This window comes from Pituophis catenifer, unplaced genomic scaffold, assembly GCF_029215685.1.
Source record: "Pituophis catenifer annectens isolate HBS135680 unplaced genomic scaffold, rPitCat1.0.hap2 SCAF_9, whole genome shotgun sequence".
In the NCBI taxonomy this organism is placed as follows: Eukaryota; Metazoa; Chordata; class Lepidosauria; order Squamata; family Colubridae; genus Pituophis; species Pituophis catenifer.
Window position 1 is genome coordinate 4,234,164 of NW_027256889.1, and position 27,378 is coordinate 4,261,541.

Consider the following 27,378-nt stretch of genomic DNA (forward strand, 5'->3'; position numbering starts at 1 on the left):
TTGGCGAGATTCGAACCCTGCAGTAATTGCAGGCAGCTGGTCTTAATAACCAGCTTAATAACAGGGTGCCTTAAACCCCTGTACTACCAAGGCTTTTGACGACCTTCTGACAAACAAAAGTCAAGAGGGAAGCCAGATTCACTTAACAACCGGGTTATCGATTTATGAACAGCTGTGATTCGCTTAATGAGAAAGGCCGTGAAATAGGGGCAAGACTCACTTAACAAAGGTCTCGCTTAACAACGGAATTTTTTTGGGGGCTCCATTGCAGTCGTAAGTCGAGGACTACCTGTACACACGCGTGCAATTTGGGGTGCCTTGGGGGAGAGTCTCACATCTGCAAACTTTCACCCCAACTGCAGATGTCCCTGTACACAATTCAACCTGTAAACAGCCCACCCGAAACCCCATAGAAGGTGCCATCATTATATTGCAATCCTTAATACAGTACACGCCACAAGGCTTAAATACACACACAGCAACTGTACTAACTTCACTCGTTAAATTAATGCCTATTAAATACAAAGAACACCACTCGAGCAACGCTTCCAGCGTTTTGTCAAAAGTCACGTCTGGCCCTGAGCTGAGAGAAGTGGCTGTCAATTTCACAGCGGCCCCTTCCTTGTGCTAAAACAGGATCCCTGAACAAAAGATAAAAGCTTCCCTGTCCAGTCGTGTCCGACTTTAGGGCACGGTGCCCATCTCTGTTGCCAAGGAAACCAGTGTTGCCCGAAGACACGTGGTCTTCCGTAGTCATGTGGCCAGCATAGCTGTATGACAAAGGCGCACGGAAGGCTGTTATTTTCCAAACCCAAAGTGGTACCTATTTATCTACTCGCATTTGCATGCTTTCAAATGGCGAGGTGGACAGGAGCTGGAGCAAGGAACGGGAGCCTACGCATCGCGCGGTGCTCGGTGCTCGGGTCTCGAAGCCCGTCGGTTTCCCAGCTGACAAACTCTGTGTCTTTAACCACTGTGTGCCATTCCACGTCCCCTGACACTCACCCCCAAATGGGTCCAACCCACATTCTGCTCAGACAGTGGTGTGAGGTACATTCAAAGAGATTGGGAGAGAGGGTGATGCCGCTGGATGAAGAAGGCCAGTGTTGAGTTTTTGACATCTGAAGGGTCATCTCAGGCTGGCTGGGCTCTGCTACATCATCATCTTTTAATGACCCCATAATCCCTTGCGGGGTAGAGTCTGTCTGGGCAACGGAAGGGAGCTGAGTGTTTACTGGCCGGATGCCCTCCCCTGTCGCTAATGCGGAGTTATATTCAGCAGATATATATTCTCATCGTGCTGCTGGGCTCTGCTACATGTCAATTTGAAAATGAAGGTAGTTTCAAGCCTGCAGCAAATTTGGAGAAATGTCAGGCTGGAAACCCACGGGAGAAGCAACGCCTTGACTCATTCTTCTGCCTTGTGAAATAGTCCTTGAGAAATCTTCCTGTCTCACAAAGCAGCTGAAGGCCTCCGGACTTCCTCTCGTCAGCTGCCACCAGGGCCGCCATCACTGCTGTGCAGCCACTGCCCTTCGCAGCCGAGACTCGCCGGACCTTCCGAGCCCAGTAGCCTTTGTGGCTGGTCCATCCCTGGATACCTCATGGACATCCGACTGGCCAGTGTCCTCGGAGGCATGGATATGACCGGATGGCTCAGGCTTATCGGAAGCAACTGGAGAGGATGGGAGGAGACATGCGGGCTGGAAGGAGAAAAAGGGTACAAGGCAGTGTGGAAGGCAGGATCGGTCACGTTCTCGTGATGGAGAACCTTGGAGGATCTCGGATAGCCCATCGGCTGCTCCAGGGTGGATGAATGGGAACTTCTGTCCAATTCCACGCCAGGCAACGGGGCAGAGGTCGAAGGTCCATTCGTCACGATAATGCTTTCTGGCCTCAGAGTGGCTGTGTTGGGAGAATGGCTTGCTCTATGAGGCTTTGGGGTCTGATCAGGGCTGGGGATGGTGGAGCAGGAATCAGGTGACGCATGGAACATGTCTGAAGGGAGATAAAAGCACTGTTAGAACGGCAATCCATTGATGATTAAATCGATACAGATTAAATTTTATGGGCCGGGTTGCTGTAGAGCAGGGGTGTCCAACCTTGGCGACTTCTAAGACTTGTGGACTTCAACTCCCAGAATTCCCTTGTGAAGACTTGTGGACTTCCCTTGAATTCCCTTGTGAAGACCTCTGGACTTCAACTCCCAGAATTCTCCAGCCCATGTTGCTGGCTGGGAAATTCTGGGAACTGAAGTCCATAGGTCCTAAAGTTGCCAAGGTTGGACACCTCTGAGATGGAAGAAGGATTTACCATACACTAAATCGGAATTAATTCATGTGTATTGTTCTTGGGAGCAAATTGTTTTGAGGAACATCAACACGGTCCATGTTTCTTCTTCTCATCGCTGTTCCCACTCATGGGAAAGCTGGATTGGTTCAGGAGCAAAATAGAATCTTTTCTCGTTCCTAAATTCTAAGCTCCAAAATAGAGGGAGTCCTTTACTTACAACCACAATGAGCAGAATCGCGTTGCTAAGCAAGATGGCTGTTAAGTGACTCACGTCCAATTTTGCAATCTGATTTTTTTTTTCATGGTACTTACGAGAATCACTGCAGTAGGGAAGTGAGCCATGCCGTCGTTAAATGAATCCATTTAACAACTGCACGATTCATTGACTTTGCTTGTTGGAAAGCCAGCTGGGAAGGTCACAAATGAAGATCCCATGACCTCAGGCTAAGCACCCGAATTTTGATCACTTTTTTTTTTTTTTAATTTGATTTATATGCTGCCCTTCTCTGAAGACTCAGGGCGGCTTACAATGTGCTCAGCAATAGCCTTCATCCTTTTGTATATTTATACAAAGTCAGCTTATTGCCCCCACAAACTGGGTCCTCATTTCACCTACCTTAGAAAGGATGGAAGGCTGAGTCAACCTTGAGCCTTGGCGAGATTCGAACCCTGCAGTAATTGCAGGCAGCTGGTCTTAATAAGCTTAATAACAGGGTGCCTTAAACCCCTGTACTACCAAGGCTCAATCTCACTTGATTGTGAGGATGTTGTGATGATTGTAAGCTGGTCATAAGTCACTTTTTTTCAGGGCCATTGTAACTTTGAACGATCGCTTAATAAATGGTTGTAAATCAAGGACCGTATCCAGAGCCGTCTTCCCTTCCCACCCAGTTTTTAATCAAGACCAAGCAGGCAGTTTGAAGCATGGCACGAAATCCAGGCTGACTATTTGGGGAGGAAGTTACTTACGGCTGTGGGTCCGAAGGCCAGGAGAGCTCGCAGCGCTAACTGTGGGGGACGATCCATCATGGCTGTTTTCGGGGTGCGGAATAGGCCGAACAGCTTTTCCTCTCAGGATGTCGATCGCCTGAAGATCAGAAAGCGGAGGAGATGGTGACAGGTTGTACTGTTTCTACCGAAAAGACTGTATCTGGTGCTCCCAGTCGCCATCGCTGAGCGAATTACCACAGGTTCCTTAAGCGCGAGGTCACGTGACCACACCTTCAACTTCCTGCAGGCTTCCCCATTGATTTCACTGATTGGAAGCTGGCCGGGAAGGAAAGTCGGAGAGGGCCATTCTGTGATTGCGGAACGCTGCAACGTTTTAATTGCGTGCCGGTTGCTGCGTGCCCAAATTGCGATCCTGTGACCACGGGTGTGAGTGTGTGTGTGTGTGTGTGTGTCATGACAATCACAACAATCACAACTATGAGGACCCATGGTGAGTTTCCCCAGTTCAGCGCTGTTGTAACCTCAAGCGATCACTTGAACAAGAGGACATTAATTTGCGGATAACCTTTAACCTTTTGGTTTTCCAAGGTTTTGTGATAAGAAAACTAGCCACAGGTAATAAGATCTAAATTTTGACTAAATTTAGGTAAAAATTTAAGGTAATAAGCTAAGGACAGGAGGAGCCTCGTATTACGACCAGAATTGGAACCAGAATTTAAGGCTATGGAAGTGGATGTTTAATGGAGTTGTGTCTGATTATGTGACCTTTTTTTTGATACGGTTGTTCAGCGAATCACTGCAACTGTGAAGTAAATCTCACGGTTAAGTGAATCGGGCTTCTGCCACGGACGTTCCTTGTCGGAACCTGGCTGGGAAAGTCGCAAATGATGATGACAGGACCCTGGGATGTTGTAAATACATGCCAGGCACCTGAATATGACTGTGGGAACAGTGTAACCGTCGTAAGCGTGAGGATCGGGTCGTAAGTCACATATTTCAGTGCTGCTGTAAGATTGAACGGGTCATTAAACGAATGGTTGTAAGTCAAGGACTATCTGGCCTGGGTACGGATCAGCAAAAATGTTTTGCTTCAAGCATGATTGGGCTTTTGGGCAATCACAAATGAATTATTTTTCATAGGGTTGGAAGGGACAATATCTGGGTAGGGCTTAAAAACGCTACCTCCCCCTCCACCCAGATTCATGCAATACAGGAAGTCCTCGACTTACAACATTTCATTTAGCAGCCGTTTGAAGTTACAATGGCGCGGAAAGAAGTGATTTACAACCATTTTTCACACTTACAACCGTTGCAGCATGCCTACCAGAAGTTTCAGCAGGTTCTGACCAGTTCTGGAGAACCGGGTAGCGGAAATTTTGAGTAGTTCGGAGAACTGGTAGTAAAAATTCTGACTGGCCCCGCCCCCATCTATTTCTGCCTCCCAGCTGATCAGGAGGAAATGGGGATTTTGCAGTAACCTTCCCTTGGAGTGGGGTGGGAATGGAGATTTTAAAGTATCCTTCCCCTGTCATGCCTACCAATCCACGCCCACCAATCCATGCCACGCCCACCAAGACACACCCACAGAACCGGTAGTAAAAAAATTTGAAACCCACCACTGATCCCTACCGTCACTGACTCACATTTATGACGGTTGATGTGTCCCAGGGTCATGTGATGTGATCCCTTCCGACAGACAAAGTCAGCTGGGGGGGGAGCCAGACTCACTTAACAACCGCGTTACTGATTTAACAACTGCAATGCTTCGCTTAACAACGGTGGCGAGAAAAGTGGGCAAAACTTACTACAGGTCTCGTTTAGCCGCAGACATTTTGAACTCAACGGTGGTCATTAAATCCGAGGACTGCCTGTAATGAACCTGGATCACCATCCATGGGGGAAATCACCTATGAAAGCCCCACTACATTTACACCAAGGATGCGCCTCTCGTATCCCCCGTTGTTAACTTTGAGGAAACGGTTTAACCAGTCCGACCTGAATGACGTCCTTCCCCTTGTAAACACCACTTTCTCTTCCTGTCCTTTGTCCCAGAGAGAAAATAATTACTTTGTGTTTCTCTTGAAGCCTGAGTTTGTTAGAAGGTCGCAAAAGGGGATCGTGTGACCCCCGGGACACTACAACCGTCATAATTATTATTTATTATTTGATTTTAATTGGTTTTAATTAGATTCTTCTTTTATCATTGTATGTTTCTAGCTTGTGTTTGCTGCCCTGAGTCGTTTGGGAGAAGGGCAGCATATAAATTTGTGTCAAATAAATAAAATAAATAAATAAAAATGGTCCTAAGTACTTTTTCCAGTGCCGTTGTAACTTCAAACGGTCGCTAAACGAGCCGTGGTTAAGTCGAGGACTACCTGTACTGTGGTTCTTAATCAGACGTCTGCAAATTCACTCCGTAGTATCATCTCTCACCTTTTTGTTCTTTGCTACCATCAAGGCAGTGTCGTTGTGGTAATTTTTCAGGCTGCCATCCGCCCCGTTCCTCACCAGAAGACGCAGCATGTCCAACAGGCCCCTTCCGCTAGCCGTGTGGAGTGCCGTATTGCCCCCGTAGGATTGGGCATTCACGTTGGCGCCGTGCTGTAAAATGGGCACAACACACACATACTTTAAGGATGCACAACAACCGAGGTTTTAGAAATTCCACATGCAGGCTTGCAAAGATTTCAGGGCCGTTTGAGGACATGAAAAGCTAAGACGGGCCTTATGGAACGGAAAATATTTGCTCGGGGTTAAATTTGGTATTTGCCGTATCCTTACGATTCGAGGCTGGATTGGTTTACAACACCCCCTTCCTGTGCTGAAAAGCGGGTTTACAACTTTTCTGCCACACTGTGAGAACCTTGGTCAATGTTAACAATGGTTTGTTACAAACAGGCAGCATTTCAAGTCATGGTTACTGAGTTGCGGTATCGCTACATGGTTTACGACAATTATATTCATTGACCCAGATGACAAAATAAATTATGGTTTGGGAAAATGGGAAGTTTGTCAGTGTTTTCTCAGGTTTGACTACTTTAAGTCGTGTGGATCTTAACTCCCAGGATGGCTGGCTAGGGAATTCTGGGAGTTGAAGTCCACACAGCTTAAAGTGGAAGTTTGACAAAGTTTGACAAAGTTTGACAAACACTTAAAGTTTGGCAAGTTTGACAAACACTGTTTTGCTTGCTTTAACTTAATCTTCTATATAACTTGTGCTAAACTATTGTTTATTGGAACTGAACAATTGTCGTCAATGCATTTTTCTTGTGTTTCTGTTTTTAAAAAATAGTTTGAGGCTAAAAGAGGATTTTCTGAAGAAAGACAAACCATCCTTACCTGTAGTAGCAACTCCACCATATCCAAATTATTGTTCTCCACAGCATGAAGTAGCGGTGATCGGCCACTCTTTATGTCCTAAAAAGAGGAGTCAATCAGGGTTGGTTGCAATTGACATTAGGTTGGGAACATTAATGAAATTTACAATTCCGAGATCATGATTCTTTCCCTTTCTTCCATTTATCTTTAAAAAAAACAGTAGTTAACATTAGCACAGCCTTCTGTGATGTTCTGAAGTCTGAATTCCCATACAAACAGTGGGGAACACGGTTGGAAATCAATAACTCTGAAACAGACAACATATGAGGGCTTAAATTCTCATGGAAAAAATAATATTTTTGCTCTATTACAATGTAATTCTGTTGTACAGCAAACTCCCAATCTTGCACCAGAGCAATTTATTTCAAATTCTTTAAGTCCTCATAAAAAAATTACCCAAAGCTCTGAAGACTGAATTCCCGTAGAAACAGTGGGGAAACACTGTTGGAAACCAATAACTGAGAAACAGGTAAAGTTCTCATGGAAAAAATAATAATTTTACTATATTCCAATACAATTCTGTTGTAGAGCAAACTCCCAATCTTGCACACTAGTGCAAGATGCAAGTTTGCCAATAGGCAAGCTAGAAAAACAGAGCAAAATGTGAAGGAAAAAGATTTAACTTTACTGCAAATTCATTAACTGCTGATAAATATTATCAGAGTAAGATGACATCACACAAAAATGCAGCCACTCAAGTCTATCGTGGGCCTTTTTTTGGGGTCTGTTTTCCTCCTTAAGTCCTTTCCTCCGCCTACTCAAACATTCCCTTGTTAAAATTCCAATCCTCCGCAATTCAGTTGTTTAAAATTGTAACATCCTATTCCACAACCTCTTTCCCGGAATGAAAAAGGAATTTTTCCTCTGCTTATTCATTTAACGTTCTTTTTGTTTACTTTTGTAAAACAAACTTTCCCCTTTAATCAGAACATCTCCCGAGTTTCATTGAACCATCCCGAGTTTCACTAAAACCATACATGCAAAAATATCATGTAACTTTACGGTTCACCAACAGGTCTCTACATTTCATCCTTCATTATTCATAGCTTGCAATCCAATGCAGATATCAGCGGAGTTTTCATGCAATTTCCCCACTTCATTTCCTCCTTCCCACATCGTCAAAATGAACAATACCCAATATCTGTAAGAGATGACCAGGCTGAGCCCGAGGGAGGAGTCAAGCATGTCATAAGTCACCAGTCCCTGCATGCCCGCAAGAGATCTAAGTCCAGCCCACTCTTAGAATGCCTTTCTTATCTCCTGCTCATTCCCCTTAAGGGCTAGTTGGACGGATTCTTGTAGACAGTTTAAGCTTGCAATAAATCTTTATACTCATTGAACTGCCTGAATCTCCCGATTTCCCTGGCGCTTGGCCATATCCTCTTGAACTCCATGCTTACCACAGCATCTACATCTGCCCCGTGATCCAGCAAAGCAAGAACGATGTCACGGCTACAAGATGCAACAGCTAAATGCAACGGGGTAAAACCTAGTCAAAGACAAAAAGGAGAACACAATAGCGACATTTCCAAAACAACCCCCCCCCCAAAAAAAAACAGTTCTTGTCCATTTGTCATTTTGTCAATGATTCCAAATGTAGGTAGCCCTCGATTTACGACCACCAATAAGCCCAACATTTCTGTTGCTAAGTGAGGCAATTGAGTTTGACCCCATTTTACAACTTTTGTTGCTACAGTTCTTAAGGGAATCACTCAAGTTGTGAAGTTTGGAACACGGTTGTTAAGTGAAGCTGGCTTCCCTGTTGACTTTGTTTGTCAGAAGGTCGCAAAAGGGGATTATATGATCCCGGCAGGGGTGGGTTCTAATTTTTTTTTACTATCGGTTCTGTGGGCATGGCTTATTTTGTGGGCGTGGCTTGATGGTCATGTGACAATTATTTAGGATTTAGCAGAGGTACTGGTCTACCAGGCTTTTAACTGCTTGCAGAGCTGTACTGATCTACCCATTTATTTTTTGCAGGCACTGATCTATTCATGTATTTTTGCAGGCACTGATCTATTCATGTATTTTTGCAGGCACTGATCTATTCATGTATTTTTGCAGGCACTAGTCTACTTATTTGTTTTCTTTTAACACTGATCAGCTGTAGGGCGGCCCTTCGAAGCCCCGCCGCAAGAGTTTAAACAGGTTTTTTCCCTCTAGCCGATCAGCTGGGACTAGGAGGCAGCAATAGATTGGGGGTGGGGCCAAATAAAAGGTAAGAATAATGTGGGGGAGGGCACGGGGGGGGCACAGGGGGGTGGCAGAACCGGCTCGGTGATGTCATATCGTCACCGCTACCGGCTCGGGAGAACCGGGCCGAACCGGGAACAACCCACCACTGGATCCCGGGATGCTGCAACCATCATAAATATGAGTCAGTTACCAAAAGGCTGAGTTTTGATCACGTGGCCATGGGGATGCCACAACAGTCATGTGAAAAATGTGGTCATAAGTTCCTTTTTTTCAGTGCTGTTGTAACTTTGAACGGTCACTAAATGAAGGGTTGTAAATCGAGGTCTACCTGTACTCCCATCACGGAAAAAATAAAGAGTAGTTAGTTTTGTAGGGTTTTGATATTAACTAGTATCTCAAGGAATAATTTTGAATATCATATTTTGGGTACAAAACCTCGCGGTGATGGTTTCCCAGATCCCATGAAGTCCGTACAGGTAGTCTTTGCCTGACCGCAAATGGGACTCGAATTTCAATCGTTAAGCAAGGCGGTTGTTGAGTGAGTCACACTCTATTTTGCGACCCTTTTTTTTGCCCCCGTTGTAAAACGAATCACATGGTCGTTAAGTGAATCTGGTGTTCCACCCCCCCCCGACTTGCTCATCGTAAGTCGGCTGGGAAGGCCGCAAATGGTGAACGCATGAGGTAAAGATGCTGCAATTGTTGTACATACATGCCCCCAAATTTTGATCGCATGACTATGATGGTTGTTGAGTGTGAAGACTGGTTATCAAGTCCCTTCTTTCAGTAGCGTTTTGAATGGTCAGTAAACGAATGGTTGTAAGTCGAGGACTCTACTACAAACTCTTAAGTCAGTGTTTCTCAACCTTGGAAGCTTGAAGATGGGTGGACTTCAATTCCCAGAATCCCGGCTGGGGGATTCTGGGAGTTGAAGTCCACCCATCTTCAAGCTTCCAAGGTTGAGAAACACTGTCTTAAGTGGTCTGGAATTTTTGAATTTATCTTATTTCATCATGTCATCCTATTAGGCTTCCATGCTCACCCTCGAAATTCCGGGCCTCGAGATCCAGTGTGGCGGGACATCCTTCCAACAACTCCTGCAGGCAACGGAGGCTGCTGTGTTCGCAAGCCAGATGCAGAGCAGTTTGTCCATGCCGGTCCAGCACCATGGGGGATGCGCCGTGGGACAGCAGGAGTTTCACCAGGGAAGGCTGAGCTACGATGACCGCCAAATGTAAAGGAGTCTGGAAATAGGGGAAGGAAAAGGGGCTGATCACTGCCAGGGAATACATGGAGATTTTCTTTTCTTTCTTTCTTTCTTTCTTTCTTTCTTTCTTTCTTTCTTTCTTTCTTTCTTTCTTTCCTTACTTCCTTCCTCCTCCCCTCCCTTCCTCCTTCCTATTTCTTTCCTTCCTTCCTTCCTTCCTTCCTTCCTTCCTTCCTTCCTTCCTTCCTTCCTTCTTTCTTTCTTTCTTTCTTTCTTATTTCTCCCCTCCCTCCCTCCTTCCTCTTTCTTTCTTTCTTTCTTTCTTTCTTTCTTTCTTTCTTTCTTTCTTTCTTTCTTTCTTTCTCTTTCTTTCTTTCTTTCTCCACTCCCTCCCTCCTCTTTCTTTCTTTCTTTCTTTCTTTTTCTTTCTTTCTTCTTTCTTTCCTTTCTTTCTTATTTCTCCCCTCCCTCCCTCCTTCCTATTTCTTTCTTTCTTCCTTCCTTCCTTCCTTCCTTCCTTCCTTCCTTCCTTCCTTCCTTCCTCCCCTCCTTTCCTCCTTCCTATTTCTTTCTTTCTTTCTTTCTTTCTTTCTTTCTTTCTTTCTTTCTTTCTTTCTTTCTTTCTTTCTCTTTCTTTCTTTCTTTCTTTCTTTCCTTCCTTTCCTTCCTTCCCTCCTCCCCTCACTCCCTCCCTCTTACTCTTTCTTCCTTCCTTCCTTCCTTCCTTCCTTCCTTCCTTCCTTCCTTCCTTCTTTTTGTTTGTTTGTTTCTTTCTTTCCTATCTTTATTATTTCTAAAATTAACTCAAGGTGGGGAACATATCCAATCCAACCTCCTCCCTTCTATTTCCCCCAAAACAACAACCCTGTGAGATGGGCTGGTCTGAGAGAAAAGGACTGGCCATGTATAAGGCAGGACTAGAATTTACCGTCTCCTGATTATTGGCCCAAAGTCACCCAGCCGGCTTTCATGCCTAAAACAGAACTAGAACTCCCAATCTTCCACTTTCTAGTCGGGTGCCTTAATGGCAGCTAAATGGGTTTTTCTCTAAAGGGTTTATTTACACACAGCAGAAGCACCTCGATATCCCCAAACCCCTCTAGAGTTTTTATTAAAACTTTTTTTAAAAAAAGTTATGCCAATTAATCTAACGTAAGCAAGAAAAAAAGTAAAGAAAGAGATTTTAAAAAGAGAAAAATTGCAAGAAATGAAAAAGAAAAAGCGCTGCATTTTGTTTTTAAGGCGGTTTGCCACCCAGTGTCACTTGCTCAGATCGGCGGCCACAACAACAAAAAATAAATAAATAAAAATCTCAATCTCAATCTAAATTCAACCCCTGAATTGAACATGCAGAATTCAAGGTTTCCGCTGCAGGAACAGACGTTTTCGTGCGCTGTGTCTCGCCACGCTTGATGGGCGGAGAAAGCTTTTTGGGCTACGGGGGTCATTTCTGGGTAATGGCACCGGTTTGCAGAGGAAGTCAACCCAACACAACAAACCGAGATGCCCACAAGGCAGAACCCACTGTCCTTGGTGCTCTTCCCTGGAACCACGGCCACGCCGTTGCCCGGCACCCCAGCTTCGTCTCAACGGTTCTTACTCACCCAATTCGGAGGAAACCAACCAGCTGAGTTCCCATGATCAAACCGCATCTCTTACACCTGCTCGCCTTCATGCAGCCGGAGGTTTCTCAGAAAAGGCGGGGAGAAGGGGGGGACTGGGTCCAAAACAAGATTTATAAGAAACAGAGAAGGAAATGATGGTGGGGGGGGGTGCAATGGGACCCATGTGGGGGCAGGCGCAGCCCAAAGATGTAGCAAAGGCTGCCCTCTCCCCACTTCCCAGTAAGCTCGCCAGCTTGCAGGAAATGCAGGCAGACTTCTGTTAGAAGGGCACAGCTTGCCTTTGCAAACAAAATTTCATTCATTTAATCATGCATTCATTCATGCATGCATTTACTGAAAATAAAGGAAGTTTATGAAATAAATGAAGTTTTATTTGCCATCCATCTCGTATCCAGCGACTCTGGGCGGCTCACAATATAAAAACATCAAAACGACCGTTGAAACCATCAATTGTAAAAACAACAACAAGCCACCGCAGATAAACACATTTACGGAAGCTAACAAAACGGAAGGAGTCCTCGCTTAGCGACCATAATTAGCCACTTGGTTGTTAAACGGAGCGGCCGCCAAGTGCAAAAAAAAAAATCACGATTTTCGGATCTGACTTCAGCTTTCTTTTGCTTTGACAGATCCGGGAAGGTTGTAAAGGCGAGGAATGGTTGCAGAGTTATTTTCTCCCTCACCGTCAGAATAGTTGCCGAAGGAGATGGTCACTAAATGAGGACTAACGGTAGTTTGTTTCCAAACCCAGAGGCCATGTGCTGTTTAGGAGTCATACTTTACTGGATATCTTTTTAAGGTAGGAGTGAGAGTGGGGAAACCACTCTCACTCCTACCAACCACTGGAAGTTGGAGTCCACACATCTTGAAATTGTAAAGGTTGAGGAACACTCAAAAGAAAAAGAAAAAATAAGAAAATCCAATTGCCTTCTGAAAAAGCACCTTTGGGACAACCATGACCTGGATGACTGAGAATCTCTAAAGACGTTTAGCTTTACAATTTAGGAGGAACACCCTTTGAATGGTGTGGGAGCAGGAATCAATTTCCAGAGGAAAAAAAATGGCAGATTACAGGAACCATTTGCACTACTCAGGTGATCCTGAGGACACAGATAACCCCCCCCCAAGTCAGGGGTGAAATGCTCCTGGTTTGGACCGGATCGCCCGATCCGGGTAGCGATGATGGCGGGTGGTTCGGAGAACTGGCAGCAAAAATCCTTGCCCCTCCCGCCCCAACCCCCCCCATGCCCAGCTGAGCCACGCGATCATCAGAGGCTTTTTTTTTTTTTTTTTACGGCTGAAGAGGTTGTAGGAAAAAAAAAATGCCTTTAAAAGCCTCTGATGATCCCCGCTGAGTTGCCTGATCGTCAGAGGCTTTTAAAAGCATTTTTAAAAAACTTTTACTCGGCTGAAGAGGTTGTAGAAAAAAAATGCTTTTAAAAGTAAAGGAAAAAAAAAAAAGATGGCCACGCCCACCCAGTCACATTACCCCCCCCCACCACCACCACCACGAAGAACTGGTGCCCACAGAACTGGTAGTAACAAATTTTACATTTCACCACTGCCCCAAGTGCTTCAACGACCCTCTAAAACAGTGTTTCTCAACCTTGGTAGCTTGAAGATGGGTGGACTTCAATTCCCAGAATCCTCCAGCCAGCAGCGCTGGCTGGGGGATTCTGGGAGTTGAAGTCCACCCATCTTCAAGCTTCCAAGGTTGAGAAACACTGCTCTAAAAGGATGCAAATGACCAGTTATCTACAAGGAGTATAAACCCTTCCATTCTCCACCATCCAGTCAGAGCTGAAGAAGCTTCTTGGATGAGAAGCGAAACGTCTTCAAAAGAAAAACCAAGGAAGCACCTTTGGGACAACCAAGACCTGGATGACTGAGAATCTCTACAGACACTGGTCTACATAGCTCCAAAGATCAGAAATGTGCAAGCCATGGGATTCCCTACCATGCGCTCAGAAAGTGAAAGTTGAACTTCAAAGAAGAAGGAAAGGATGAGTCGGCCTTTGACCTTTGATGTCAAGGAGAGGACTTCCCCGTGGGTGGCCAAGAAAACAAATCAACGGATCGTTCATCTCAACTCAGCCTTCTCACTCGAGAGGTAAAAAGACCAAGCTCAAATTATCCTACTTTGAAAAACTTTATGCGAACGTACCACATAGATAATGGAGAAGGCAGTGATTCTCACTCAGTATTGTGGCCTGCCAGCGGCCTGCGCGGATCGTGGCTGATCCCGACGACGAGGAGGCTGGTATGGTGTTGCAGCCGGGGCTCGCGTCGGACAGCGAGGAGGCTGAAGAGGATGTGGTGCCAGAGGCAGAGACTCAGCCAGGGCCTTCAGAACCTCCAGAGGCTCCTTCAAGTGGAGAGAGCGAAGTAGAGGAGCCTCTTCTCAACGCTCGAGCACGCAGGGCTGCCAAAAGGCAGCAGTGGCTACTCAGGAGGAGGAGGTCTCCTCGAGAGTAAGGCTTGAGGATAATTGGCCACTCCCTTAGCCTATTTAAGTCACATGCCATTAGTAAGTTTCTTGCTAGAAACAACTTGTAATTATCATCAGAGCATTTTTGGAAAAGTCTTATCGTATCTTGCTTTCTGGGCTGGTTGCCAACTTTTGCCAGATTTTGGTTTATTCTTGCTACTTAATAAATTTGATAAGGACCGTTGGTGTGTGTCTATATCCTCGGGAATCCGGAGCTGGGACAGAACACTCAGCCAGTGGTCCGTGGACCTCTGGGTAGGACGACGACATGAAGTCATCTCAAAGGCTTGAAGGAATATTATTATTTCGGTTCAGAACCGCTAGTACGATGCATAAAGGAAGGGTGTAGATTAGAATCTGTTGCTTGAGCAAGGGGTTGGACTAGGAGTGAAATGCTCCCGGTTTGGGCCGGATCGCCCGATCCAGTAGCGATGGAGGCGGGTGGTTCGGAGAACCAGTAGCAAAAATCCCTGCCCCCCTCCCCCCATTGCCCAGCTGAGCCGTGCAATCATCAGAGGCTTTTTTTTTTTAATTTTTAAAAGCATTTTTTCTACAACCTCTTCGGCCGAAGAGGTTATAGAAAAAATGCTTTTAAAAGTAAAAAAATAAAAGTTGGCCGCGCCCACTCAGTCAGGCAAGTCAGCTGGGATCGTCAGAGGCTTTAAAAGTATTTTTTTAACAACCTCTTCAGCTGAAGAGGTTGTAGAAAAATGGTTTTAAAAGTAAAAAAACAAAAGTTGGCCGCGGCCACTCAGTCATATTACCCACCCACCCCACCAAGCCATACCCACAGAACCGGTAGTAACAAAATTTACATTTCACCACTGGGTTGGACTAGACCAGGGGTCACCAACCTTTCAGACCTTGGTACCCTTGGTAGTACAGTGGTCTAAAGCACCCTGTTATTAAGACCAGCTGCCTGCAATTACTGCAGGTTCGAATCTCGCCAGGCTCAAGGTTGACTCAGCCTTCCATCCTTTGTAAGGTAGGTAAATTGAGGACCCAGTTTGTGGGGGCAATAAGCTGACTTTGTATAAAATATACAAAAGGATGAAGGCTATTGCTTAGTGCATTGTAAGCCGCCTTGAGTCTCCGGAGAAGGGCGGCATATAAATCAAATTAAAAAAAAAAAAAAAAAAGACCTCATAATTTTAAATCACTAATGGACCACTAATATGAATTTTTTTAAAAAAGATAAATAGTATTTAGTGCAATATAAAAAAAATGCAAATAATTTTTCCACGGACCACCAAAATTTTCTCACGGGCCACCAGTTGGTGACCACTGAACTGGACGACCTCCAAAGTCCCTTCCAAGCCTGTTGTTCTTTGCTCAAAACGAAGACGTCAGAGCAAAGCTGCGAGCTCTGACCCCAATTTCCTCCTGTCTCACTGCTAGTTCGGCGCTTATAATCCGACTTCGCTGACCGTGAAGCAAGTTCTCTTGAGCAATAGTTTGAGGAAGTGACTCTTGAGTTTTTTTTGCCACCAGCAGATCAAGGGAAAGTCCCAGGGGTGGAGAGAGAGAGAGAGGAGTGGGGAGTGGGGGTGGGGAGAGCAGAGCCCAAATGGTTGCCAGGAACTAAGTCAATAATCTGTGCTCTCTGTCCGGTCCAAAAAAGTCAAGAAGAGGGATGGCAAGGATTGCCATTGAAGTTAAGAAGGGCAGGGTCAAAGAAGTCAAGATGGCGGTCGCAATGAGGCAATCAAAACTCAGGGCATGTGAAGATGGCGGTTACAGGGAGGCAAGCAAAGCTCCAGCGAAGGGTCAAAGAAGTCAAAATGGCGGTCCCAATGAGGCAATCAAAGCTTTAGGGAAGGGTCAAAGAAATCAAAATGGCAGATGCAATGAGGCAACCAAAGCGCCAGCTATGGGTCAAATAAGTCAAAATGGTGGTCGCAATGAGGCAATCATAGCTCCAGGGAAGAGTTAAAGAAATCAAAATGGCTGTCCCAATGAGGCAATCAAACCTTTAGGGAAGGGTCAAAGAAGTCAAAATGGCGGTCGCAATGAGGCAATCAAAGCTCCAGGGAAGGGTCAAAGAAGTCAAAATGGCAGTCGCAATGAGGCAATCAAAGCTCCAGGGAAGGGTCAAAGAAATCAAAATGGCAGGCGCAATGAGGCAACCAAAGCACCAGCTATGGGTCAAAGAAGTCAAAATGGCAGTCGCAATGAGGCAATCAAAGCTTTAGGGAAGGGTCAAAGAAATCAAAATGGCAGTCCCAATGAGGCAATCAAAGCTCCAGGGAACGGTCAAAGAAGTCAAAATGGCGGTCCCAATGAAGCAATCAAAGCTTTAGGGAAGTGTCAAAGAAATCAAAATGGCGGTCACAGTGAGGTAAACAAAGCTCCAGGCATGGTCGAGTAAATCAAGTCTATCTGCTCTAGAACCACCTCTTTCCTGCCCAACCAACTGAGTTCTGCTGGTGAAATCCTAATTCCTACTCAGCTCCTGCTTTGAGAATATCCACTGTCACTCGTGTAGAACCGATTTCCCTCTCTCAGTCATAGAAGCACAGAATTATAGGGCCGAAAGGGACCTTGGAGGTCTCCTATTCCAACCCCTGCCCAATTGCAGGTAGTCCTCAACTTACAACAGCAACCCAGCCCCAACGCTTCTGTCGCTAAGTGACGCAATCGTGACGTGGGTTATTCCTCCCGTTGTACGGCTTTTCTCGCCCCAGTTAAGTTCACGGCAGTTGTTGAGTAAGTAACACGGTTGTTAAGTGAATCAGATTGACTTGGCTCGTGGGAGGACACAAAAGGGGATTACATACCACCACCCCCCAAGACATTGCAACCGTCATAGGTACGAGTCAGTTGCCAAAGGTCTGAATTTTGATCACGTGACTATGGAGATGCCACAGTGGTGGTTAAGTGTGAAAAACAGTCATATGTCACTTTTTTCAGTGCCGCTGAATGGTCACTAAACAAACGATTGTAAGTCAAGGACTATCTGTATACCATCCTGGATAAATCCTTTTTTTGAAAAGCTTTTCTTGATGGAGCACCCACAACGTGGGGAGGCCAGTTGTTCGGCTGCTTAATAATTCTCATTATCAGGAAATTCCTTCTTAATTTCCAGATTGGACCTCCTTCTGACAAGCTTCCACCGATCTTGCCTCTACCTGCTCCAACAACGTCCCAGTTTCCTCCTTGCACTGGTTCCCAGTTTCCGTTTTGAAAAACACCGTCCCGCGCCAGAGGAAGCAGTGTGTTACAGAAATTCAGCCCACTGGCTTCAATTTACCTACAAGCTATGATGCAATTTTTCCTTGAAGGGTGGGGCACCACCAGGAAACAAGCGGTATGCCAAAGCCGCACCCCACAATAGAAATCTCCTTCAGCTGCCTCTCTGCTTCTGTGCATTCAAGCCTATCTTCTCAGGCTTAAGGGCTAGAAACTTGTTGTTTTTATTTAAATCAATACCAGAGGCTTTCTGTTTGGCTCATGTACTTTGAGGAGCCCTTCCTCCCTAGATCAGGAAAGGTTGCAGATCAGGGTTACAGCGTGCAAAAGTGTTTTCCATGCAAGGAAATCCCAGGTTCAAAATATCTCACACCAGTGCTAGGACAGCACTATATTATATATATATATATATATATTTCTTTTCTTGATTTTATATCATATATAGTTTAATTTAAGTACTATAAGCATTATAAGTATTAACTGTTGAATACTAAATATTAAGCATTAAGAATTGATTGATCGAATAAGTCTTTGATTATTTAAGCTGCATATTTATATATATTTATACTTATATTCATATTTATACTGCTGTTTTATATTATATTTATTTTCATATTTCATAAAGGTAAATTTAAAGGTTTCCTTTGCACATAGGTGATAATCGTTCCTGACTCTAGGGGGCGATGCTCATCTCCGTTTCAAAGCCAAAGAGCCAGCACTGTCTGAAGACGTCTCCGTGGTCATGTGGCCAGCATGACTCAACGGCAAAGGCGCACGGAACGCTGTTACCTTCCCACCAAAGGTGGTCCCTATTTTTCTACTTGCATTTTTTTTTCTTTACGTGCTTTCGAACTGCTAGGTTGGCAGAAGCTGGGACAAGTCATGGGAGCTCACCCCGTTATGCGGCGCTAGGGATTCGAACCGCTGAACTGCTGACCTTTTTGATCGACAAGCTCAGCGTCTTAGCCACTGAGCCACCACGTCCCTTAGCATAACATAAAGGCTGACACTGGAGGCTCAGATTAGAAAAACTCCCTCCGTTTGTCACTTGCACTCACACCAACCCAACTCATCCCTTTGTAAAGGGAGCGTCCTACACAACTGTTCTCTTCTTGCGTTGCACTAACCTGTCGTAGGTTGTTGAAAATATCCAGGTCCCGCTGTCCATGGTGGAAAAGGATCGCCAAATGCTGAGCGGCCAGCAGGTTCCCCTGAGCTACAGCAATGTGGAGTGGCCTACAAGAGAGCAAAGGACGTTTTCAGGGACCCTCCCAAAGCTCTTTAGACATTCACCTTAACGGGCGGGGTCCTTGGTGCTCTCTGAGCTTGACGGTTTCCTTGCAGACGTCTGGTTACCCAACTAGGTAACATCATCCGTGCTAGAAAGGAGTGGGGTTTGCTCTGTTTATGTACTAGTGGCTTGCCCTGTTTAGTGTCAGTGGGGGTGGTTCCTTGATTAGGTGATAGATAGATGATAGATAGACAGACAACAGACACAGATAGATAGATAGATAGATAGATAGATAGATAGATAGATAGATAGATACAGTAGATAGATAGATAGATAGATAGATAGATAGATAGATAGATGAGAGAGAGAGAGAGATAGCTAGCTAGCTACAGTAGATAGATAGATAGATAGATAGATAGATAGAGAGAGAGAGAGAGAGAGAGAGAAAGAGATAGATGAGAGAGATATTAGATAGATAGATAGATAGATAGATAGATAGATAGATAGATAGATGAGAGAGAGAGAGAGATAGATAGCTAGCTAGCTACAGTAGATAGATAGATAGATAGATAGATAGAGAGAGAGAGAGAGAGAGAGAGAGAGAAAGAGATAGATGAGAGAGATATTAGATAGATAGATAGATAGATAGATAGATAGATAGATAGATAGATAGATAGATAGATAGATAGACAGACAGACAGATGATAGATTGGGTGGGTGGGTGGGTGGGTGGATGGATGGATGGATGGATGGAGGCAGGCAGGCAGGCAGGCAGGCATGCCGAGATGTGGACTTCATCTTCCAGAATTCCCTAATCACCATGCTCTTAAGATGTGTGGACTTCAACTCCCAGAATTCCCTAATCACCACGCTTTTAAGACATGGGGACTTGCTGGCTGGGGAATTCTGGGAGTTGAAGCTTCTACAAGCGCTGAGGTTGAAAAAAACAACACTATTCTGGGGTTTCTCGCCTGCTGAGACAGCTGTCAAAAAAAGTCGCCTCCTTTTGCAAAGGGGAGCTCAAACGAACCGAGAGGATCTTCCTCCTCCTCCTCCTCCTCCTCCTCCTCCTCCACTTTTGAAATGTGTTTTGCTCACAGATGAGTCCCTGCCCTCAGGGCCCCAACCACACTTCCGGGCGTGGGACAGCGCTCTCTCTCTCTCCCAAGGTCATGCATGCCGCATCGCATCGTGTGATTTCACAAAAGCTCTCCGGCACTCCGTTTACAATAAAGCGAAACTGAGCCCCATTGATAGCAGTGGGAAGGGCTCCCCAGGCAGAGCCTTCCAGTAAGAACCACCGGCTCTCTCTGGCTGGCTGTGACCTTTGCTTCCTGCCTCACCACGAAGGCAGTCAGTCAGTCAGCTTCCTTACCGGAGCAGCCAAGCCGAGCCAAGCCAAGCCAAGCATCTCCCAAACCCCACCAACCGCTCCTCCACGAAGGTTCGCCGGGATTCTGCTTCCCATGGCCAACCATGAACCTTCCTTTGCGGCCAGATTTTCCTCTGCAATTCTGCAGGGCAGGAGGAGAAGGAAAAAGGGTGTCTCTCTCTTTGGGTGTTGTGTGTGTTTGTGTGTTGGCAAGAGAAGATGTCCCGCCTTGCCTTCGGGGCCAGCCAACACCCTTTGCCCCATTCCTGTAAAAGGAGCAAAGTTACCAAGGGTTACGTAGCAGGGAGGGGAAAAAAAAATATTTAAAAAAAAAAAAACACCAGCCGGCTAGGGAGGAACAGGTTTGTGTGTGTGTGTGTGAGTGTGTAAGAGAGAGATTCAGCTGCAGCACAACTGGGGGATTTCCCCTTCCAGCTTAAGCTCGCTTTGATTCAAAAGCAGCAGGAACTGTTCTTAGGGCAACAATAGCAGAAGCATTAAGGGGAAAAAAAAAACCACCCTCTTGGCTTTGAATGTGGCTTTTGGCCCAGAACAGGAAGCGAAGAAGAGGATATAACTTGCAGGTTATTTATTTGTAAATAGATCAAAGCTGGCTTGTTGGGCAGAGCTTGAAATTTACTGAAAGGGTGCCGTTTCCAACAACAGCCCCACTCAAGGCGAAGGGTCAGGAGAGAGCAGATTAGTCCTCGCCTTACGACCGCAACTGAGACTTAAATGTCTGGCGCTAAATGAAACATTTGTTCAGAGAGTTTGGCCTCAGTTTTACAACTTCCCCTGCCGCTGTTGTCAAATTCAGTCAGAGGGTTGTTAAGGGAATCTGGCTTCCCCCATTGACTCGGCTGATCGGAAGGTCGCAAAAAGGGGATCAGTGTGACCGTCGTAAGTCAGTTGTCAAGCATCTGAATATTGATGCTGAATATTGATCGCGTCATCACGGGAACGCTCCCGCGGTCATTAAGTGTGAAAAATGCTCCTAAGTCACTTTTTTTTCCTTCAGTGCCGTTTTAACTTTGAACAGTCACTAAATGAGCTTGTTGTAAGTTGAGGACTACCTGTAGTCCTGGAATTACGACCGTAATTGAGCCCTATAACTACGATTGCAAGTTCTGACGGTCGTACAGCAGATCATTGCATGACCGGGTCCCTATTTTACAACCGTTTTTGAAGAGGTTGTAAAGTCGAATGCAACGGCTCTGTTAAGGAAACCTGTTGTTTGCTCTGGGGTGATTTTTGTCAGGAAATCAAAAGTATTTGCCAGTTTCCAGCAAAAAAATCACAATTACCTAATCATGGAGGGCGGCAAACAACTGTAAATGTGAGCCGGTTGCCGAGGGACCAAAATGCAGTTGTGTGACTTGTGGTTGTGTGTTTGTCTCAGAAGTTGGAATTACGGATCTTCGTAAGAAACTTTTTAGGGCATTCGTCATAACTTCGAACCGACACTCAGTGATCAAGTTGTAAGTCGAGAACTACCTGTGCAGGTAGACCTTGAATTACAACTATTCATTTAGTGACCATTCGAAGTTACAACATCATTGAAAAAAGGGACTTATGGGCATTTTTCACACTTATGACCATTTGCAACATCTCCACCGTCACGTGATCAAAATTCGAACGCTTGGCAACTGGCTCGTATTTATGATGGTCCTGGAGTCACGTGATTCCCCTTATGTGACCTTTTGACCAGCAAAGTCCACCAGATTCATTTAACAGCCGAGTTACTAACTTCATTGCAGTGATTCGCCTAACAACAGCGGCAAGAAAGGTCGTAAAATGGAACACAGGTCACCTAACAACAGAAATGTTGGGCTCAGTTGGGGTCCTAGGTCGAGAACTAACTTATTGAAGATAGTAAAAGGTGTAAATAGTCAGAAAAATGGGTTGCATATCCCCCGCAGCCCAATTACAGGTAGTCCTCGACTTACGACTATAACTGGGATGGTCATAAGTGTGAGGACCAATCGTAAGTGGCTTTTTCAGTGCCATTAAAAATTGGAATGGTCATTAAACAAGTGTTGTAAGTCAAGGACTACCCGTGTATCTATCCAGCTAAAAGCACAATTACAATTAAATTTATCTCCAGAATTTCACCCGTAAGGCCAAGAACCCTGAAACTTTTAAGATCCCTCCCTCTCTCTCTCTCCCTCTCTCTCTCTCTCTCTCTCTCCCTCCTTCCCTTCCTCTCTGTTTCAACCAATGGAACAGCTTGCTTAGAAGTTGTGGGAGTTTCATCACTGGAAGGTTTCAAGAAGAGAGTGAACAGCCACCTGTCAGAAATGATGTAGGGTCTGATGGACGGGGTTGGACTAGATGACCTACAAGGTCCCTTCCAAGTCTGTTAATGTATCTGTATCTGTATCCATCCATCCACCCATCCATCCATCCATCCATCCACCCATTTACTCTGTTTCCCTGAAAATAGGACCCAACCGGAAAATAAGTCCTGATTTTTCAGGATGCTCATAATATAAGCCCTACCCCCAAAATAAGCTCCAGTTAAGATGGATGCATTTAGTACCGTATTTCCGTATTTCCTCCAAAATAAGCCCTAACCAGAAAATAAGCCCTAATGCGTCTTTTGGAGCAAAAATTAATATAAGATCCGGTCTTATTTTTGGAGAAACATGGTCTCTCTCTCTCTCTCTCTCTCTCTCTCTCTCTCTCTCTCTCTCTCTCTCTCTCTCTCTATCTCTATCTCTATCTCTATCTATCTATCTGGCTTTCTCTCTCTCTCTCTCTCTCTCTCTCTCTCTCTCTCCATCCGTCTTTCTTTCTTTCTTTCTTTCTTTCTTTCTTTCTTTCTTTCTTTCTTTCTTTCTTTCTTTCTTTCTTTCTTTCTTCTTCTTCTTCTTCTTCTTCTTCTTCTTTCTTTCTTTCTTTCTTTCTTCTTCTCTTTCTTTCTTTCTTTCTTTCTTTCTTTCCTTCCTTCCTTCCTTCCTTCCTTCCTTCCTTCCTTCCTTCCTTCCTTCCTTCTTCTTTCTTTCTTTCTTTCTTTCTTTCTTTCTTTCTTTCTTTCTTTCTTTCTTTCTTTCTTTCTTTTTTTCTTTCTTTCCATCTATCTATCTATCATCTATCTACCTACCTACCTACCTATCTATCATCTACTTACCTACCTATCATCTATCTATCTATCTATCTATCTATCTATCTATCTATCTATCTCTATTTTTCTATCTATCTTCCTTGACAAAAATGTGGTTTTCCAGGACTTAAACCCACGGGCTTTTCTTCTCGCTGCCCGGTTCCTTCTGGATTTCCCCCTGCAAAAAAAAATTCTCCTCTTACGTGTCTCCATCTTCATCTTGTTGCGTTGCCGTGGCAATGTTCAAAGCCAGCTGTGTTTCTGCTGGGGGCATCAAGGAATAAGTCGGCAGGATTCCCAGCAGCGATGGCCCCGTCAAAGGTTGCAAAAGGGGAGGGAGCTCTGGGTTCAAAAAGGGGCTGGCCAGACCTGAGGATTCGAAAGGAAAGAGAGGAGAGGAGATTTACAATGAGAAGCAAAGTTTGTTCGTTTGTTTGTTTGTTTACTTCCGTCCTGCCTTTATTATTTTGATAAATCACTCAAGGCGCGTAACATATCCAACACACCTTCCTTCTTCTAGTTTGTCCTCAACAACAACCCTGTGAGGCTGGTTGGGCTGAGAGAGAGGAATCGGCTTAAAGTCACCCAGCCGGCTTTCATGCCTAAAATGGGACTAGAACTCACCATCTCCTGGTGATTGGTCCAAAGTTATTCAGCCCAGGGGTGAAATCTATTTACCTTCCTTACCGGTTCGGAAGTACATGCACCGCGTGCGCATGCTTTCTTCGCTCATGCGTGTCACATGCACGCGTGGACCCTCTGCGCGTGCACAAAATCTTCTGCACATGCTCAGAGGGTAAAAAAAAACCAAAAAAAAACCTGGTAACAACAACCAGGTGGCGCCGCCATCGCTACCCGTTCTCCGAACCAACCGCCACGATCGCTACCGGATAGGCCAAACCGGTCCGAACCGGGAGCATTTCACCCCTGATTCAGCCAGCTTTCATGCTTGAGGCGGGACTAGAACTCACCATCTCCTGGTGATTTACCCAAAGTCACCTAGTTGGCTTTCACGCTTGAGGCAGGATTAGAGCTCACCGTCTCCTGGTGATTGGGCCCAAAGTCACCCAGCCAGGTTTCATGCCTAAGGCTGGGACTAGAACTCCCAGCCACCTGGTTTCTGGCCAGGTCATCTTTGATTCCCCTCAACCCAGAGATGGAACCAGCTTCTCACTTGGTCAAGGCACCTCTTGGCTTCACTTAGGAAGTAACGCCAGGGACGTATCCACAGAAAGGGGCCGAGGCCTCCAAACTGCATCTGGATTTGGCTCAACTGCCCCCAAAGACAGTTGATGTCCTTCCTCCCATTCCTATAAGTTTCAAATTTCCGTTGGGCGTCCGACCTCTTGAACCAGTATGGGGTGTCTACGTTGGGCATATTCAATGTAACGCAGAACGGAAGAGAAACCATCGTTACTATCTACCATACCTGCCTATGTACCTGGATAAAATATGCGGAGTCCCCGGTTAACAACTGCCCTGTTTAGCGACTGTTCGAACTTAGTGTGAAAACAGCCTAATTAAGGAACCGCCAAGAACACTACCTCCAACGCTGACAGAGCGAGCCACTTATATATATAAATAAACAGAGAGCAAACCCTATTATGTTATCTAATTTTGGGTTCTATTTAATTGGGCCAAACTATGTTATAATAATAATTTTAATTAGCAATTTTATGATGTTTGTGTATCTATATTTTTTCTTGACTGTACACCGCCTTGAGTCCTACGGGAGAAAGGCGGTATAGAAATATAATAAATAAATAAATAAATAAACTCCACTCCCTTCTAGAACTGATGATATTACCTAATAGGGTAATGAAACATCTATAACCATGATGGCGAACCTATGGCACGCGTAGCCATATCGGTGGGCACGTGAGCTCAGCTCCAGCACGCATATGCGCGCCAGCCAGCTGATTTTTGGGCCTTCTGGGCCCACCGGAAGTAGGGAAACAGAAAGTTTTCTGCTTCCGGAGGGCCTCAGCGGGTGGGGGGAGGCTGTTTTTTGTCCTCCCCAAGCTCCTAGAAAGGCTCTGGTGCCTGGGGAGAGAGAAATACAGGCCTACCGGGACCACCATGCCATCACGTTCCAGGAGCGGGGGGCGGGAGTGGGGGTCGCACACGCTGGGCACATAGAATTATGGGCCCCCCGCTCCTGGCACACGATGGCAAAAAGGTTAGCCATCACTGGTCTATAAGAAAACAAAAGAGCATCAATGACTCCACGGTTCAACCCTGAGCTCCAAATAGTCCCCTGCTTTTGATGCTGAAAAGGTAGTTTTATGACCAATCCTTGAACTTACGGGGCGTCTCAGCAATGGGGAAGCCAGCAGGAAGTTGCAAGTTTCTGCTCACATCATGCCAAAGAACGGCAGGTGATTCGCTTTAATCACCACAGCAGAATTGAGGTCATAAATCGGGCGTGGTCACGGGTCGTTTCACTTTTACGACCTCGTCCCTCGGCCACAGAGCTGCCGCTCTCGGTTGCAGTCGCTTAAGCGAGGACCATGGGGGAAGAGATCAAGCCGCCGCAAGCGGCAAGAGAGAATGGAGGATCAGCCTAGGACCGCCAGGAGCTTTCCTTGATGTCATTTCATCTGGGGAAGGAGTTGCGGATGGTCCCGCTGTTCCTAATATCCACCCCACTGAGACCACCTGCCCCTCTTCCCCTGCCCCCCCCGCCCCCAATCGGGGAAGCCTGAGGAACTGCTGTGGGCTCAGGAGGCACCAGAGGCTCCTTTGTGAACTGCTGGTTGATTGATAGCAACCTCTCTCGCAAGAAATTCATTTTTTTAAAAAAGTATTTTTACAGGGCAATCTCTCTGTCTCTCTCCCCCTCCCCCTTTCTCCCTCCCCCTCCCCCCCTCTCTCTCTCCCACCCTCTTTCCTCCCTCCTTTCTCCCCCTTTCTCTATCACTCTTTCCCTCCCTCTCTCCCCTCCCCATCTCTCCCCCTTTCTCTCTCTCTCTCCATCCTCCCCCACTTCCTCCCTCTCCCCTCCCCCTCCCTCTCTGCTTCTCCCACCCCCTCTCTCCCCCTTTCTCCCCATTTCTCTCCCCCTCTCCTTCTCTTTCCCACCCGCTCTCCTCCCTCCTTTCTCCCCCTTTCTCTATCACTGTCTTTCCCTCCCTCTCTCCTCTCCCCATCTCTCCCCCTTTCTCTTCCCACCCTCCCCCTCTTCCTCCCTCTCCCCTCCCCTCCCCCTCTGCTTCTCCCACCTCTCCCCCTTTCTGTTTCTCTCCCCCTCTCCCTCTTTTTCCTTTCCTCTCCCTCCCTCTCCTTCTCTCCCCCATCTCTCTCTCCCCTCGTTTCTCTCCACCGCCTCCCCCTGTCTCTCCCTCTTTCTCCCCTCTCCCTCCCTTCTTCCTCTCTCCCCCTCTTCCCCTCTCTTCCTCCTTTTCTCTCCCTCTCTCGTCCCCTGCCAGCCTATCTCCCAGAGGAAATATTGGGTGGGTGGGTTAGGGTGGGTCACCTCCACTCATTTATTTACTTAACCCTCCTTACCCCAGGTAAACTAAGAACTAAGAAAAACCTAGGTTGTGAGAGGGGGGTGGGCTGTCTCTCTCTTAATGTTTTTTTATAGCCTGGGCTGTCCTTATTCTATGTCGTTGCCTATAATATGTTGAATTGTTTCAGTTTCCTAGCATTTATTATAAGCCACCCCGAATCCGGCTATAATAGATTGCATGAAATACATAAAGAGATTGGATGTGTGGTCTGTTGTTCCTAAGGGGTACCAGAAAAAAAGAGAAGCTGCCCTGAAGCATTGGTGGGTGAGGGGTGGGGGGGGGGGACACGGCGAGAAAGAAACCGGCAGGATAAAAATTAGGGGGAGAAAAAGGAAGGAAGGAAGGAAGGAAGAAGAGAAGGTTTTCATTTCAAAGAGGTGCTGTGTCCTTACCTTGATAACAGGAAACCGGTACCCTGGGGTAGGGCATGGAGACATAACAAGGGTGGTACCCATTGCAGTGGGGTGACCGGGCACCGTTCCCCTCCTGCCCACTCTCTGTCTTGGGGACTTTGCCAGCCAGAGGTCCCGGCGTGTCCCCGTTTGCCCCCTCCATGGCATAACGGCGCTTTCTCAGAGGCAAATACATCTCGGGCTTCTTCTCCTCCTGCAGCCCACCTTTGGGGGACTCTGCATCTCGAGTCCTCGGTCGGGGCTCAGGCTGACCCATCGAAGTGTCTCTGGCCACAGGTTCCCGCAGCACCGTGGCTCCGGAAGAAACACAGCGGGGCACCTGATGGCCCAGAGGAGGGTCTCCATGCGAGGAGGGGGAGTGCTTGTCTTGGCCCCCGTCTTTCCGCCAGGTACGCAGGTCCACCGGAAACTCTCCAGCCAT

The 27,378-nt window shown here is 46.1% G+C and overlaps 1 protein-coding gene across 1 annotated transcript; it reads right to left on the reverse strand.

Moving 5' to 3' along the window:
• Positions 1–1,489: 1,489 nt before the first annotated feature.
• BCL3 (BCL3 transcription coactivator) lies at positions 1,490–27,378 on the reverse strand. The gene is made up of 9 exons (XM_070949792.1): positions 26,937–27,378; positions 23,236–23,401; positions 18,454–18,562; positions 9,860–10,061; positions 8,022–8,110; positions 6,583–6,660; positions 5,677–5,844; positions 3,262–3,379; positions 1,490–1,998 (listed from the first exon to the last, which is right to left on the reverse strand). The coding sequence occupies exons 1-9, from the start codon at positions 27,376–27,378 to the stop codon at positions 1,490–1,492; spliced, it is 1,881 nt and encodes a 626-aa protein (XP_070805893.1).

Bases quoted from the DNA above. Each gene is read 5' to 3' on its own strand.
- BCL3 (XM_070949792.1), bottom strand. From the start codon at position 27,378: ATGGCTGGAGAGTTTCCGGTGGACCTGCGTACCTGGCGGAAAGACGGG. The intron at 23,402-26,936 runs GTAAGGACACAG...TCGAATCCTCAG, and splicing joins ACCGGTTTCCTGTTATCAAG to GTCTGGCCAGCCCCTTTTTG. The intron at 8,111-9,859 runs GTGAGCATGGAA...GTCTTTGACTAG, and splicing joins CGAGGCCCGGAATTTCGAGG to GTTTTACCCCGTTGCATTTA.